General features: G+C 43.7%; 1 protein-coding gene across 1 annotated transcript in view; it reads left to right on the top strand.

Annotated features, from left to right (window-relative positions):
• Positions 1 to 6,865, top strand: part of LOC103048809 (vasoactive intestinal polypeptide receptor-like) — a 38,480-nt gene extending 31,615 nt beyond the window's left edge. The window contains exons 8-14 of the mRNA XM_088150516.1: positions 110 to 263; positions 1,102 to 1,162; positions 3,078 to 3,150; positions 4,000 to 4,091; positions 5,301 to 5,430; positions 6,178 to 6,219; positions 6,686 to 6,865. Coding sequence (XP_088006642.1) covers positions 110 to 263; positions 1,102 to 1,162; positions 3,078 to 3,150; positions 4,000 to 4,091; positions 5,301 to 5,430; positions 6,178 to 6,219; positions 6,686 to 6,865 — 732 coding nt within the window. The remainder of the gene's footprint in view (positions 1 to 109; positions 264 to 1,101; positions 1,163 to 3,077; positions 3,151 to 3,999; positions 4,092 to 5,300; positions 5,431 to 6,177; positions 6,220 to 6,685) is intronic.
• The last annotated feature ends 6,000 nt before the right edge of the window (positions 6,866 to 12,865 follow it).

Here is a 12,865-nt window from a genome sequence, read left to right on the forward strand (position 1 = left end):
GCTCGCCAAAGCTTATGGTCTGGTCTGTATAAAATTGTACTGAGCCCCCTTGATAAAGGAAGGCCTCCTAGCTTGAAAATAATGGTCTCATTTCATGTTCATTCCTTAGGTTACCTGCAAAGCAACTTTAGCATTTTTCCAGTTTAGCATCCTGGCTAACTTCTTTTGGCTGTTAGTAGAAGCGCTACATCTGCAGACCCTGTTGCTACTGGCCTTCATACCTGACAAACTGTATGCCAGGAGGTTCATCCTGATTGGTTGGGGTAAGGCAAAACCCTTTTTGGATTTCCTCCACTCATAAAGGTAGACGTGAAAATGTAGACCAACCCTTTGTTCATCCGGGGAGCTGTCCAGCTTCTACTTGACGATATCCAGCCAAGGGGACACAACCAGCTCTCTAGGTCTTTGGTTCCACGGTTGAACTGCTCTTATGGTTAAGATGTTTTTACTAAAATTCATTTTGAATCTGCTTTCCTCTAAGTTAATCCCATTCTTCTGGAATGAAAGAAAAGAGATCTTGATGTTCTTCTGTGTGACCTCAGGTCAGGTCTTATGATGTTTTTCCTCAAGGCTGAACAAGCTCATCTCTTTCACAGGACTTGACTTCTAGTCCCCTGATCCTTCTTATTGCTCTTGGCTGGAGCAGCTCTGGTTTCTCTGAATTTTCACTCTGTGTGTGTGTGTAATGGTGTGTGGGAATGACCCTGGAAGACAGGGGGAAGAGTCGCAGACTAGGCAATGTCAGATCAGAGGCAGCTGAGCCCTGAACAGGAATGTGGACAGGACAAGAGGCTCAGAAGGGACCCTCCCTAGTTTCTTGGGCTGTAAAGGCAAGGAGGGAGAGATGTACTTTCAGACTTGCAAGATTTTGTTAATGTGACCTCACAATAAAGTAGAGCTAGTTCTTCTGGGTGTGTTTCTCGTCTGGATTACCTCACAAGGCTGACAATGTGTAAGCATTTCCCTCTTGGACAAAGAAGGGCCAGAAAAGAACAAAAGAAGTTAGACCTTTAAAGATGGACCTGAATAGAATGACACAGTCAACTCCCTGAGATGTTGATGATGACACTAATACATCTTCTTTCCATCTTTTCTGTTTAGGAGCACCCATAACTGTAACGTTGGTATGGATTCTGACTAGAATCTATAGACAGAACACTGGGTAAGTACTACTAGTAGAATTACACTTTCACATACTAGTTTTGCAAGAAGTTCCCCATTTTCAAGCACCCTAACAAATTTTGAATGCTGATTCTGGGCAAAATAAGACCCCTCCTGATCCTTGCTTGGGCAAAACTTCATAAGTTGCAGTCAGAACATATACATAACTTCTAATCCAATATATTAACTCTTTCGCCCTTTCAGTGACATTTTGATTGCATCTATTCCTCTTCGACTAGTTGATCTAATCCAGTGTTATCCAAACTTGGCCACTTTAAGATGAGTGGACTTCAACTCCCAGAATTCCCCAGCCAGCCATGGCGGCTGGGGAATTCTGAGAGTTGAGGTCCACTCATCTGAAAGTGGCCAAGTTTGGACAACACTGATCTAATCTCTTGCATTTGGAAAACGATGGAGCTGCTAGTTCAGAGGAACTTGGAGAGAGCCAGGATGTTGTCAAAATTGTGTGTCATGACATCACAACACAAGCTCGACTCTTTAAGTCCTTATCTGTGATATCTTGATGTGTATACAAAAGGGGCATGGTCTGTATCATGGTTTTATGAGGGAAGCATCAACCTTTGGCCCCCTTGCCCATCCCACATAAACGTTGATGGCCAGCTTGGATTTTTCATGCATGGAGATCATTTGTGAGGTCCTTACAGAATTGCTTTGGTCTTCTCAGTCCTTATAGGGCAATGTTTGGGAGATCCTTCTGTCATGAATTGATGGGAATGGATGGATTTGTGAGGCCGTCCCATTTGTGGGTCTGTGTATGTTTGTGTATGATGACAGTTTTGTAACAGGCTGAAAAGTGGTGGATTTCTAAGGTCAGGGAGGACAGTTGTATGAGTAATCTGTAGACTGCAAACAGGGGAGGCATCCATGGGGGAAGAGTGTCCAAAAGGTCAAGATGGCAGTCACGGCTGTGTGAAGCCCCACCCCCTTTTTTATATGCATCACAGAGGGGCAGGGCTTCCATCACATGCTTGTGGCTGCCATGTTGACTGTTCTGACTCCCCCCATGGATGCCTCTGGTAATTTGGGTGGTCCCTGGAGGCCCCAGAATCAAGCTGCTAAAATCTGACAATATATCCCCGTTTCTGCAACGGTGTGATTTTTCAGGCTGGTTTTATAAGATTTATTCTTACATTTCTCTCTTGCCTTGCTCTGAGGTCAAGATGTCTTACATGGGCTTTTCCTGATTTATCCCCACAACAACCCTAGGAGGTAGACTGGGCTGGGAGAGGGTGATCAACCCAGAGTTATCTAATAATTTGAATGGGACTAGAATCTCCCAGTACTATAAATGTGCAGTAGGCTTAATACACATATTTTGAATTTTAGAAAACCCTATCCCCACAACTCGACCCCCCACAAATATATATATATATATATATAGTCCCGAAATTCTCATGCTATCTATCCTGAAATATTGCTTTTATGTCTTAAGGCCATCTCTGCTAATGTTCCCTGTCTATTACTGTTTCAACAGGGTCTATTTTAGCCAATGACTTCCTTTACTCAGTTTCATTATTTTATCTTGCTTTGATGGGTTGTAACCTGGTCCCAGATCCGGGGTAATGGATGGGCAAGAAAGGATTTAAATACCACAACACAAGGAAATAAAATAAACATTTAGCCAGGACGGATTTGCTCACCTCTGCAGTCAATGCTAGTGGTGAAATTGGGTTTGGAATTGGACTTTTTCCAGCTTAGCCCTCTTAGAAGACTGCCCTGTAAGGGTTCTTGAGTCAGACGAGCCAGAAATATTTAGAAGAGCTGAATTCTGGAAAAATTCAGTATCAACCAATGAAGTGCATTATAGTCATCTGAGCAAAGATGGAAGAGGAAATGAAGGTAAATGCATTCCTATTTATTTATTTATTTATTCATTCATTCATTCATTTTCTTAGATGTTGGGATGATGACGAAGAGAGCTTGGTGACGCTGTGGATCATCAAGGGACCCATCCTGTTCACAGTCTTAGTGAGTTTTCCTTTGATCTGGGTTGATTTGAAGAATGGAACACATTCTTACAATGCTTGAACTCCTTGGAATATTTGGTGTGTCCATAAATTTGAGCTTCCATGTCCCTGGAATAATCAACCAAGACAGGCAGATATTAAAATACTACTGATGTGCAGTTGAAATCAGGGCAGAAATGTCAGCCTTATCAGGTAGATCAGACAGGAAACATGACCAGATGAACTAATTCTACTTTATTGTAAGGCTACATTAGCAGAATCTTGCGAGTCTGACAGTAAAATTCTCCCCCCCATCTCCTTTACACTTGAAAAACTAGGGAGGGTCCCTTCTGACCCTCTTGCCCCACCCGCTATCCAGCTGCAGGCTATGCTGCCTCTTATCTGACTGTTCTCTAGGCAGCGTCTCTGGGCTGAGTCTCCCAAGGTCATTCTCACATACCATTATAAGAAACATCTAAAACCCAACAATAGATGCTAAGTAAGCTTTTGTTTAACAAGGTTCTAGAATCTCCCTAGTTCCTTTTGATATGGTTGAAAAGCCACAAGGATCTCTGATTGTTTGGGAAAACTTAGTTTTCAGAAAGCAGAAACGACAAATGGTTGGCCTGATTGATTGGTAGGTAGAAGAGAGACAGACTTTTTGACCAAGGGCACTGTCCTGCAGAAAACCAAGCAGAGATGAATGCATGTAGAATTTCCCAGCAACTACACTGAAGTATATTATTGAAGTTTTTCCCATTTTACACAAGAAGTGCTTACTTTTTTAAAAATATGGTGATGCAGAGCTACATTCAGTGTATTTGGGGTAGACATGCTGACTGACTGCTAAAATTCTGTCTTGGGTCTCCAGATGAATTCTGTTATCTTTCTCAATGTGATCCGAATTTTGGTGCAAAAATTAACCTCTTCAGAGACTAGTGGAAGGCATTCAAGGCAATTTGTGTAAGTGACCCAATTTCTCATCCTAACAAGCAGGAGCTATTGGCTTCCAATTGTTCAGTGTTGTTCACATGTCTGTGTCTTTGTACAGTGTGAAAAAAATTGCTGGGCAAACAGGAACCCTTTGCTTTGTGCTATTAAGTAGCAGCACAGGGGGAAGGTGGCCAAGATCTGGATTCCAAAGGTCTTCACCACCAGCGTTGGTGATGGTGAAGCTTGAGGATCCTATCCAAAGGGCAATTATTGAGGGGTGAGGTTGCTGAAGGAGGAGAATTTAAAGTGAGTTGCTTGCAACATGAATTACTCTTCTTCATATTGTTTTAGCAAAATGGGAGTAGAAAGAAGGGACCGTGTAACACTTTCCAAACTGACAGAAGCTCTGGAGGTGCTTGTCAAGCTTCTCTATGACAAGCAAAGAGGCCTGTCTCCTTGCTGGGTCATAAGAAGGCTATTAGAAAAGAGAAAGTCTATGTCCAAATGCACATGTGGCTATCTAATTGGAACAGTTCAGTTGTTGGAATTCTTGTAACTCCATCGCTTTCATCTCAGTAGATCCTGGGAAGAGAACTTGGTGAGATTCTTGCTTGGAAAATAATCTTTTGCTACTTTAGGCAACTGCCAAAGAGCTTGTCGGATGATCATTCTGTGGGAAATCTGTGTTGCTAGCATGAAATCTCTGATTCACTACTTCCTTCACCTATATATATAGGGATTGGGAGAAAAGCAAACACCTTGCCATATAAAATTCTGGAGAGCTGTTGCTAGTCAGCGAGAGTGATATTGGACTAGGTGAAACGCCAGTTTCCTTGGATATCTGATCCAGCTGCTGTTTCCTTTTCCTTTTCCCCTCTTTGTTCCTCTCTAGGGTAATGAAAGGGAGGTTACCTTGGGGAAGAAGAATGGGAAGAGACTGGCAACAATGTCACTGTGGCAAATGATGATTTTAATTGGACTTCTATTTGAAGGAACTTTGGGCATGGAGGAGGAGGAGAACCTATCCTTACTCTTGATTAGTTAACAATACGGGGGCTCTTGACCCCTTCTTCAGCTGCATGGATGCACTGTTCCATGGGTCTGTGATGACTCCTTTGCTTCACAGCTGCTTCCAGGGGTGTGCAAAAATCCTAACTGATGGAAGCCAGCTGGCCTTCTGACACGTCTGGCTGTCCCAGGCTCTGAGCAGAGTTGCCATCAACCATTTCTTTCTTCCAGGAGACTGGCGAAATCTACCTTACTCCTCATTCCACTCTTTGGAGTTCACTACAGTGTCTTTGCCTTTTTCCCAGAAAGCATTGGGACAATCGCTAGATTGTATGTCGAGCTGGGCTTGGGCTCTTTCCAGGTGAGGGAGAGATGACCTTTCTTGAAGTCCTCCAGAAGTTGCCACCAAAGGTGGAAAGTTATAAAAATGTAGCATGCAACTTCATTTAATTCATTGGATTTAATTCTAACAGAATTTATAGACATGGTTTTTGATTGTGGCTCAATTCCTGCATATTTGGGTGCATCCAGGGCATCGGCAGGGGAGGGTCAAAAACATCAAGATGGTGGCTATGATGGCTCTTTTTTTATGTGCACATGCAGGTTTGGCCACCTTTTTGACTTTTTCACCACCCTGTACAGATAGCCCTGGGCAACGTGACCAAGTGTGAATCCTGTCCCAAAGAAATAGTACAATTCTGATAAAAGGGTTGGGGCAGCAGATATCTTGTCTTCTGGAATGATTGTCATCTTCATCATCTAGTGCAGTGCTTCTCAGCCTTGGAAGCTTTAAGATGTGTGGACTTCAACTCCCAGAATTCTCCAGCCAGCATTTAGTGTAATAATTATAGCAACTGTTATTTAAAGCATTTTATACTTTGCTTTACTAACAAAAACACTCCCAGACTTGCTTATAAAGATTAGCAACCATTGGTGGTTTTCAGTTAGAGGCTCAAGAGATGTTGATGAAGGGAGAACTAGATGGCCCTGGAAGGCCCCTGCCAATAGATTCCAATTTCTGGTGATGGTATCTGACGTGTATTTGGAGGGGTGCATGAATGCTTGTGCATGTCTGCCCCTCTCTCTCATGATCTCCTTCTTTTCCAAGGGTTTTATGGTCGCCCTCCTCTACTGTTTCTTAAATGGAGAGGTAGGTGGACACGAGGAGCTTTCCAGCCTCTGCAAGGTAAGGGTATCTACTGGGGTTCCATCTTGGAGAGACTGGAGACCTTTATCTGCTTCAGAAAAGCAGGGCATTCCTTTCTCTTTTGCATGGCTTGCTATTGGTCTGGTCACAGAAGCCACCAGTTTTCTAAGTCAGATCCTCACTGCCCATTTGCATGTGATCTGCTGAGGTCATGCCTTCTTTCACAACATCCTTCTCTCCCTTCCCCTTCCTCTTCCCCTTCCCCTTCCTTCCTCCCTCCCATGGCAACCACAGTGCCCAGAGAAGACACCAAAAGCTTCCTTCTTCCTTCTAAGAAAGGAATGGGGAGGAGAACCAATGAATGAGATGGTTCTAATTTGTTTTTCATGCCATGCATGAAGCTGCAGAATCAGGGCTTTCCTCCTCCTCCTCCTCTGCTTCTTTCCTCACTTTGCTTTCTTCTTCTTAGGTCCAGGCTGAGTTCAAGAAACAGCTCCACAAGTGGTACTACCAACATTACCTCAGCTTTGCTCAGAAGCACCCAAGTTTCTCCCAAGATAACAGCCCAACTAATTATGTCACACAATTATCTCTGCTGGACAGAATCAGTCCCCAAAGAAGCAACTGCAATGACCTCTCTTCTGTTTGAAATGGTTCAGTGCCATCCAGGGGTGTCCACATGTTGTGGTTAAAAAAAAAAGATCAAGATGGCTCCTATGATAGTATAATTAAAGTTCTACCTGTTTTGATGAGTGTTGTATAAAACAGGTGAGCTTGGATCACACCATCATGGCTGCCATCTTGACTCTTTTGACCATGCCCTATGGACAACCCTGGTGCCATCTGACCACGGGGGTTCCTGGGAAGCTATTGGTGATCTTGTTCCAGTGCCATGACAACCTATCAGCCTATCTACAAAAACAGGAGAACTAGAAGTCTTCTAGCAGTGAAGCCAAGTCTAGGTCAGCTGACCTAGAGCTGGCTTCTGATTGGCTCAGATGACTATAATAGAGGTCATGTGGTCAGGTTGGCCACATTGATCTGAGCAGGTTCTCACATCAGAACAAGCTGCACTGGTTGAATTTAGTCAGCTTAAAGGGTTAGAATTCAAGTTCTGGATATCTGGATCTTGGCTGGTGGTAGAAACTAGATGGGGCAACTATTAGCATTTGTCTCAGATCAGAAGCCAAGCAAGATCAAACATGGTTAGTCATGGGATGAGAGACCACTAGGAAGTCCCAGGATTGTAAACCAGACTGTAAATTGAAAAAAATAAAAATAAAAATTGATTGTTTCCATGGAGATAGCACAATTTCTGTTTGACTCGATGGTTTTGTCTTCACCACAACTTATAGAGCACCTTAGAAAAGCCATCCCAGAATTCTCAGCAATTGTGCTTGGTTGAGTAGTGTGGCCCACACATCTGGAGGATATCAGATTAGGGAAGAGCGATAATTTTTTGGTATCATCATCACATTAAGCAGGATAAGATAACCTTTTTTTTTTTTAAGGAACCACACTTGTCAAGTAACTATTTTCAGTCTGCAAAGTCACGTGAAGGTGGCTGGTCAGGGCTGTTTTGTGTAAGTAAGGAGTATCCCACTTTTTGGACGAAGTGGGTTATAAATACAGTCAAGATGCTCAAAAGAACCTCTTCTCTCAAATGTGCTTTAAGAATCATTTGAAAAAAAAAATCACCCAAAGACTGTGTCACAACAAATGTTTTATTCTTACCATCATTGTTATAATTACACTTTGTTTTTTAATAACATAGATCCTCAAACTCCAAAATATATTTCACAGTGAAAAAGAAGAAGAAACATCGCACGGTTCAAACGCAAAAGAGATATTTACATCACCTTCAGAAGCAGAACTCTGCCACTGGGCTTCTACTGTCTGACAAATGAAAAAGATGCTTCACCCATTCATTCACCATAGGCATTCATTTTGTTCGACGATCAAGAGAAAATGATCGTAACAAAATAATCCCATGCAGGGGAGCAACGGGGAATGACTTTCTTCTTCCACAATCACAAAAAGTTCTAAAACTGTGATTCAAAGACCTCAGTCCATAGGATCTTCAGCCTGCCATCTCCAAAGTAAATCCCTCCATGGTCAATGGGCCTTACTCTGCAGCCATCTGGCCCAGGATTATCAACAGCCTGAAGTCCTGCATCGATTGTCTACCAGTAAGATCTTTTGAAGGCCAATGGACTTCACTTGTGAGTAAATATGGTTTGGGGTGTGCTCTAATTTAGCTTTCTAAGGGATCTTATGAAGAGTAATTGAATACACATACTTTCTGAAAAGGCATTTGGCAAATATTAGATGGATCTTTTAGGAAAGAGAAGTTAATTCCTGTCTTTCTAGCAACATGTTGACTTTTTAATGGGTGGATCAAGTCAGGTTTGTCTACTCCTGGTCCAAGATGAGTTTCAGATCTGTTCTGTTTTGCCCATTTTCCTTTAATTTGTAAGATGTGTATTAAAATGTATGCATTTCCCCTAAAATATGATTTCGGTATGCATTTCTTGCTAGACAAGCCCAATTTTGTGCAGACATTCTAGCTGAGGATTCTACCACAAAATTGGGAAGGATTTGGTTTCACATAAGAAGCATCTCTCCAGAAATTGTCATCAGCTTCTTGCTGTCCCACCCAACTCTTTTAATTTAAAGATTGATGCCCAGGTAATCAGGAAATCCATGACCCCAATCCTCCTTTTGTGGGTAGATCTCTTCCACCTGGAGAAGGACAAAAACATTAGAAAAGGGTCATTGGTTCCAAATCCCAGCCAATGAGCTGGAGATGGCTCCTTAGCTGGAGCTTGATTGGTCACTTAGAGGATCCACATTTTTTTCCCCCAAGGCCACCCAAGGAAAGATGTTTCCTTGCTAAGCTCAGCTTGGCCGTTCAGAGTTTGTAGCCCAGTTTTATCTGTCGCCTACTTATGTGGGGTGCATCAAATGAAAATGAAGGGCAACTGGCATTTGCGGATTCTTGATTCCTTTGGAAGTAAACCAAAGAGGACAGGAGAAATCAGATCGGGGCTCTGATCTTGGAAGTTGAGTTGCAACTCCACCAAATAATAATGTAAAATGTTTGGGAAGGAGGAAATGACTTAACCTAGGATGTAATTCACTGTGTTAATTTTTTCTTTGTCCCCACCTATTTCCTTAGCTTGGTCTAACACGGTGGGGTGGGCTGATGGCTTCTAGAAACTCACTAAAGTCTGGTGGGTCTTGTTCTGTAAGTCACTCCTGAAATGAAGTCATATCCTAGGGTTAACACTTTTCCAATTGTTTCACCCCCCAACCCCTGCAAGAATTAGCAGTTGAATTAACAGCAGAACAGAAGTCCATCACGGGTTGGGCTCCCTGATTCCTAGGAGGGCTAGAAAGATGAGGCTGTAGATGAAAGGTTCATTGATCCTTCCTTGGAGGGAGAGCTAAAGGAATCACACAGGGAAATAGTCAGGCAGAACTGGGCGTTTCTCACCTATCAGGATTCACCAGCCTCTTAAGCAAATCATTGGAACCATATTCTTTGCTGCCTCTAAGCACAGCACTGAATCACCATCTCTGCTCCAGATCATGATTCAATCCTGGCTCTGTTGTCTTTCAGCATTTGGTTTCCTGTTGCCACAGACAGCTGCAGAATTTTGCCTGTTTTCCTCCATTGTTCTCAAGGCCAGATGTGGCACAGACACACAGATGCACACTCCGTGCACGCAAAACCTTCCCCCCCCCCAACCCCAGTGCAATTTGACTGGCACATTCTTAAGCAGGAGCGCCCAAGCCAATCTCCAGCTGGAGACCTCTAGAATCTGGGGGTTCAAGGGTACTGTAGGCAACTGACCATTTGCAGTGATGGAGTTCTGGAAATGCGAGTCTTTTGGCCCTCAGAAAATCTGGCAATTCGTACTCCATTGTAAGGCAGGGTAACTTGCCCACACACAGAAAAAAGAAATCTAAATTCACATTATGGTCCATCCAGCCCTAAGAAGAGGCACGCAACTTTGCTTGTATAGACTTCGCTTTAATGGGGGGAGGGGGAGAGAATGCCATTTCTGCAAAGATAGGTGGTTGCAGAATCCTTTCTCTGAAAAGTCTATGCGTGCATTATAGTGACGTTGGATATAAAACAACATGTGCTTATTCCTGTTCAGTGACCAACTCAAACAGAAAAAAAAAAAAGAAGAAGAAGGAAAGAAATCCATCTGAGAAGATGGAATGGTTGATCTGATTTGTTAGATTTTTAGCACGTTAGGGACTACCAAATCTAAACCACCAATTTTGTTGATCCCTGGGTTCGTATAAACCTTGCTACACACATACAACTGAGCATGAAACTGAGCAAACTCAGGGAGGCAGTGAAGGACAGGAAGGCCTGGCGCAATATGGTTCATGGGGTCACGAAGAGTCGGACACGACTTAACGACTAAACAACAACAACAACAACAACACACCATTAGCTTTGAAGCAAAGCGCTTCTCAGCCTGAATTTTAGTCAGATGGAGTCATACGCCCAGGAGACTCCTAACATTAGCGGCATTTCAGTTCACCAGACTGGCCAATGGGCTGGGTCAACATTGGCAAGATGGCGGATGGAGCTTTGCGATGCAAGGGCCACCCCTTTGGCACACGTGCCAACATCCCTCGCATGTTCAAAAGGGGCGGAGCTTCCATTCCGATGCTCCACCCACCATATTGCCACTGTGGATCTCTCCCTGAAGACCCCACTGTTCATGACTAGCTTAGATCCCATGGATTTAACCACCACACATATGCAAAGTCTGATTAAATCTGGATACGACCTAGTGACACTCCACAGAATCGTAAGATTTCTTTTCCAGACCTTCTAAGAACCTTGGAGCTGAAAATTCCAAGGAACGGAGCTGCTGTGCGATGTACACAGCATGTACATTCTACCATTGGCTTGTGGAAATGTTCTACTTGACTCCCCCCTCGCTTCAGGCCTGATCCATCTCTGCATGGACTATCTCCATCTCAATAAAGAATGAAAAAGAAAATAGGAATAGTCAGATCATGAGGGAAGAACTACTCCAGCATCAGTCACTCATTAACTGGTAACGTGGCTGTGGTTCTTCCCATTCAAAACAATCCTACATTTCAAACAGAACAGAACAGATAACAATAAACTAGAAAAAGCAGACAGCATTTGTTCACAATGGCCCACTTGAAAGAGAAAGGACTCCCTTGCTTTCTTCTCACGGTGGCAATGTCTCACCACCACCTTGTGGATCCTCAGTGGATTGTGCCAGACACATACCTAGTGGCCACTCCAAGAGGCAATGGCTGCATTTCCATGTGTGAAGGCGCTGCCTATCTATCCTCTCCTGACAGTTTGAGGCCAATGGGTACTGGCAAACTGGGAACCAACTGGCAGCTATTCTCTCTCCTCCCATCAGGAGGACCACATGGCAATATGTCAACTCCTGTGAAGGAAGAGGTGCCTTTTCTGGAGCCCCAGGAGGCTTTGAATGCACAAAGACCGCTCAGTGCTACTCCTAGAGGTGCTCCTTTAACTTCATCAGGAAAAGATCACGCTCACACCTGGGACAACGGCAGGACCAGATCTCCAGATGCTGTCATGAGCAACAATTGTCCCCCTTACATATTGGTCTGGGTTGCACAGCTGCTTAATCCAGAGAATGAAATGCAGGAAAGAAAGAAAGAAAGAAAGAAAGAAAGAAAGAAAGAAAGAAAGAAAGAAAGAAAGAAAGAAAGAAAGAAAGAAAGAAAGAAAGAAAGAAGAGGAGGAGGAGGGAAGGAAGGAAGGAAGGAAGGAAGGAGGGAAGGAAGGAAGGAAGGAAGGAAGGAAGGAAGGAAGGAAGGAAGGAAGGAAGGAAGGAAGGAAGGGAAGGGAAGGGAAGGGAAGGAAGGAAGGAAGGAAGGAAGGAAGGAAGGAAGGAAGGAAGGAAGGAAGGAAGGAAGGAAGGAAGGAAGGAAGGAAGGAAGGAAGGAAGGAAGGAAGGAAGGAAGGAAGATGGAAGAAGAGACAAGAGAGAAAAAGGGAGGGAGGAAGGAAGGGGATGCAAAAGAGGGGAAGGAAGGAAGGAAGGAAGGAAGGAAGGAAGGAAGGAAGGAAGGAAGGAAGGAAGGAAGGAAGGAAGGAAGGAAGGAAGGAAGGAAGGAAGGAAGATGGAAGAAGAGACAAGAGAGAAAAAGGGAGGGAGGAAGGAAGGGGATGCAAAAGAGGGGAAGGAAGGAAGGAAGGAAGGAAGGAAGGAAGGAAGGAAGGAAGGAAGGAAGGAAGGAAGGAAGGAAGGAAGGAAGGAAAGGGAAGAGAGGGAGGGGGGGAAGGCGGCCTATTGATGCACTGGTATTGATGGCTTTGCCAAGGATTAGTTGGGCTATTTGGAACCCAACCTGTCCAGCATTCAACTCCACTTTTGGTGGAGGTTCTACATGCACAGGTGAGCTTGATCGCAAGCTTCCAACAGTGAAATAAGAGAAAGCTTTAGGTTCACATGTGAGATGTTATGTTAGAATCTTTATATGCAGCTTCATCCCATCCTTCTTTATAGTAGAAAGGATCCCAAAAGTGGACGGTGGAAAGAGTAGGTGCAAAGAAGCTCACGCTATTCTACATGTATGAACCAACTCCTCCATCTTAAGCTCTACCTCT

This window comes from Python bivittatus, unplaced genomic scaffold, assembly GCF_059951505.1.
Source record: "Python bivittatus isolate LINGU-HERP-01145 unplaced genomic scaffold, Pbiv_v1 ctg000610_np1212, whole genome shotgun sequence".
Lineage (NCBI taxonomy): Eukaryota > Metazoa > Chordata > Lepidosauria > Squamata > Pythonidae > Python > Python bivittatus.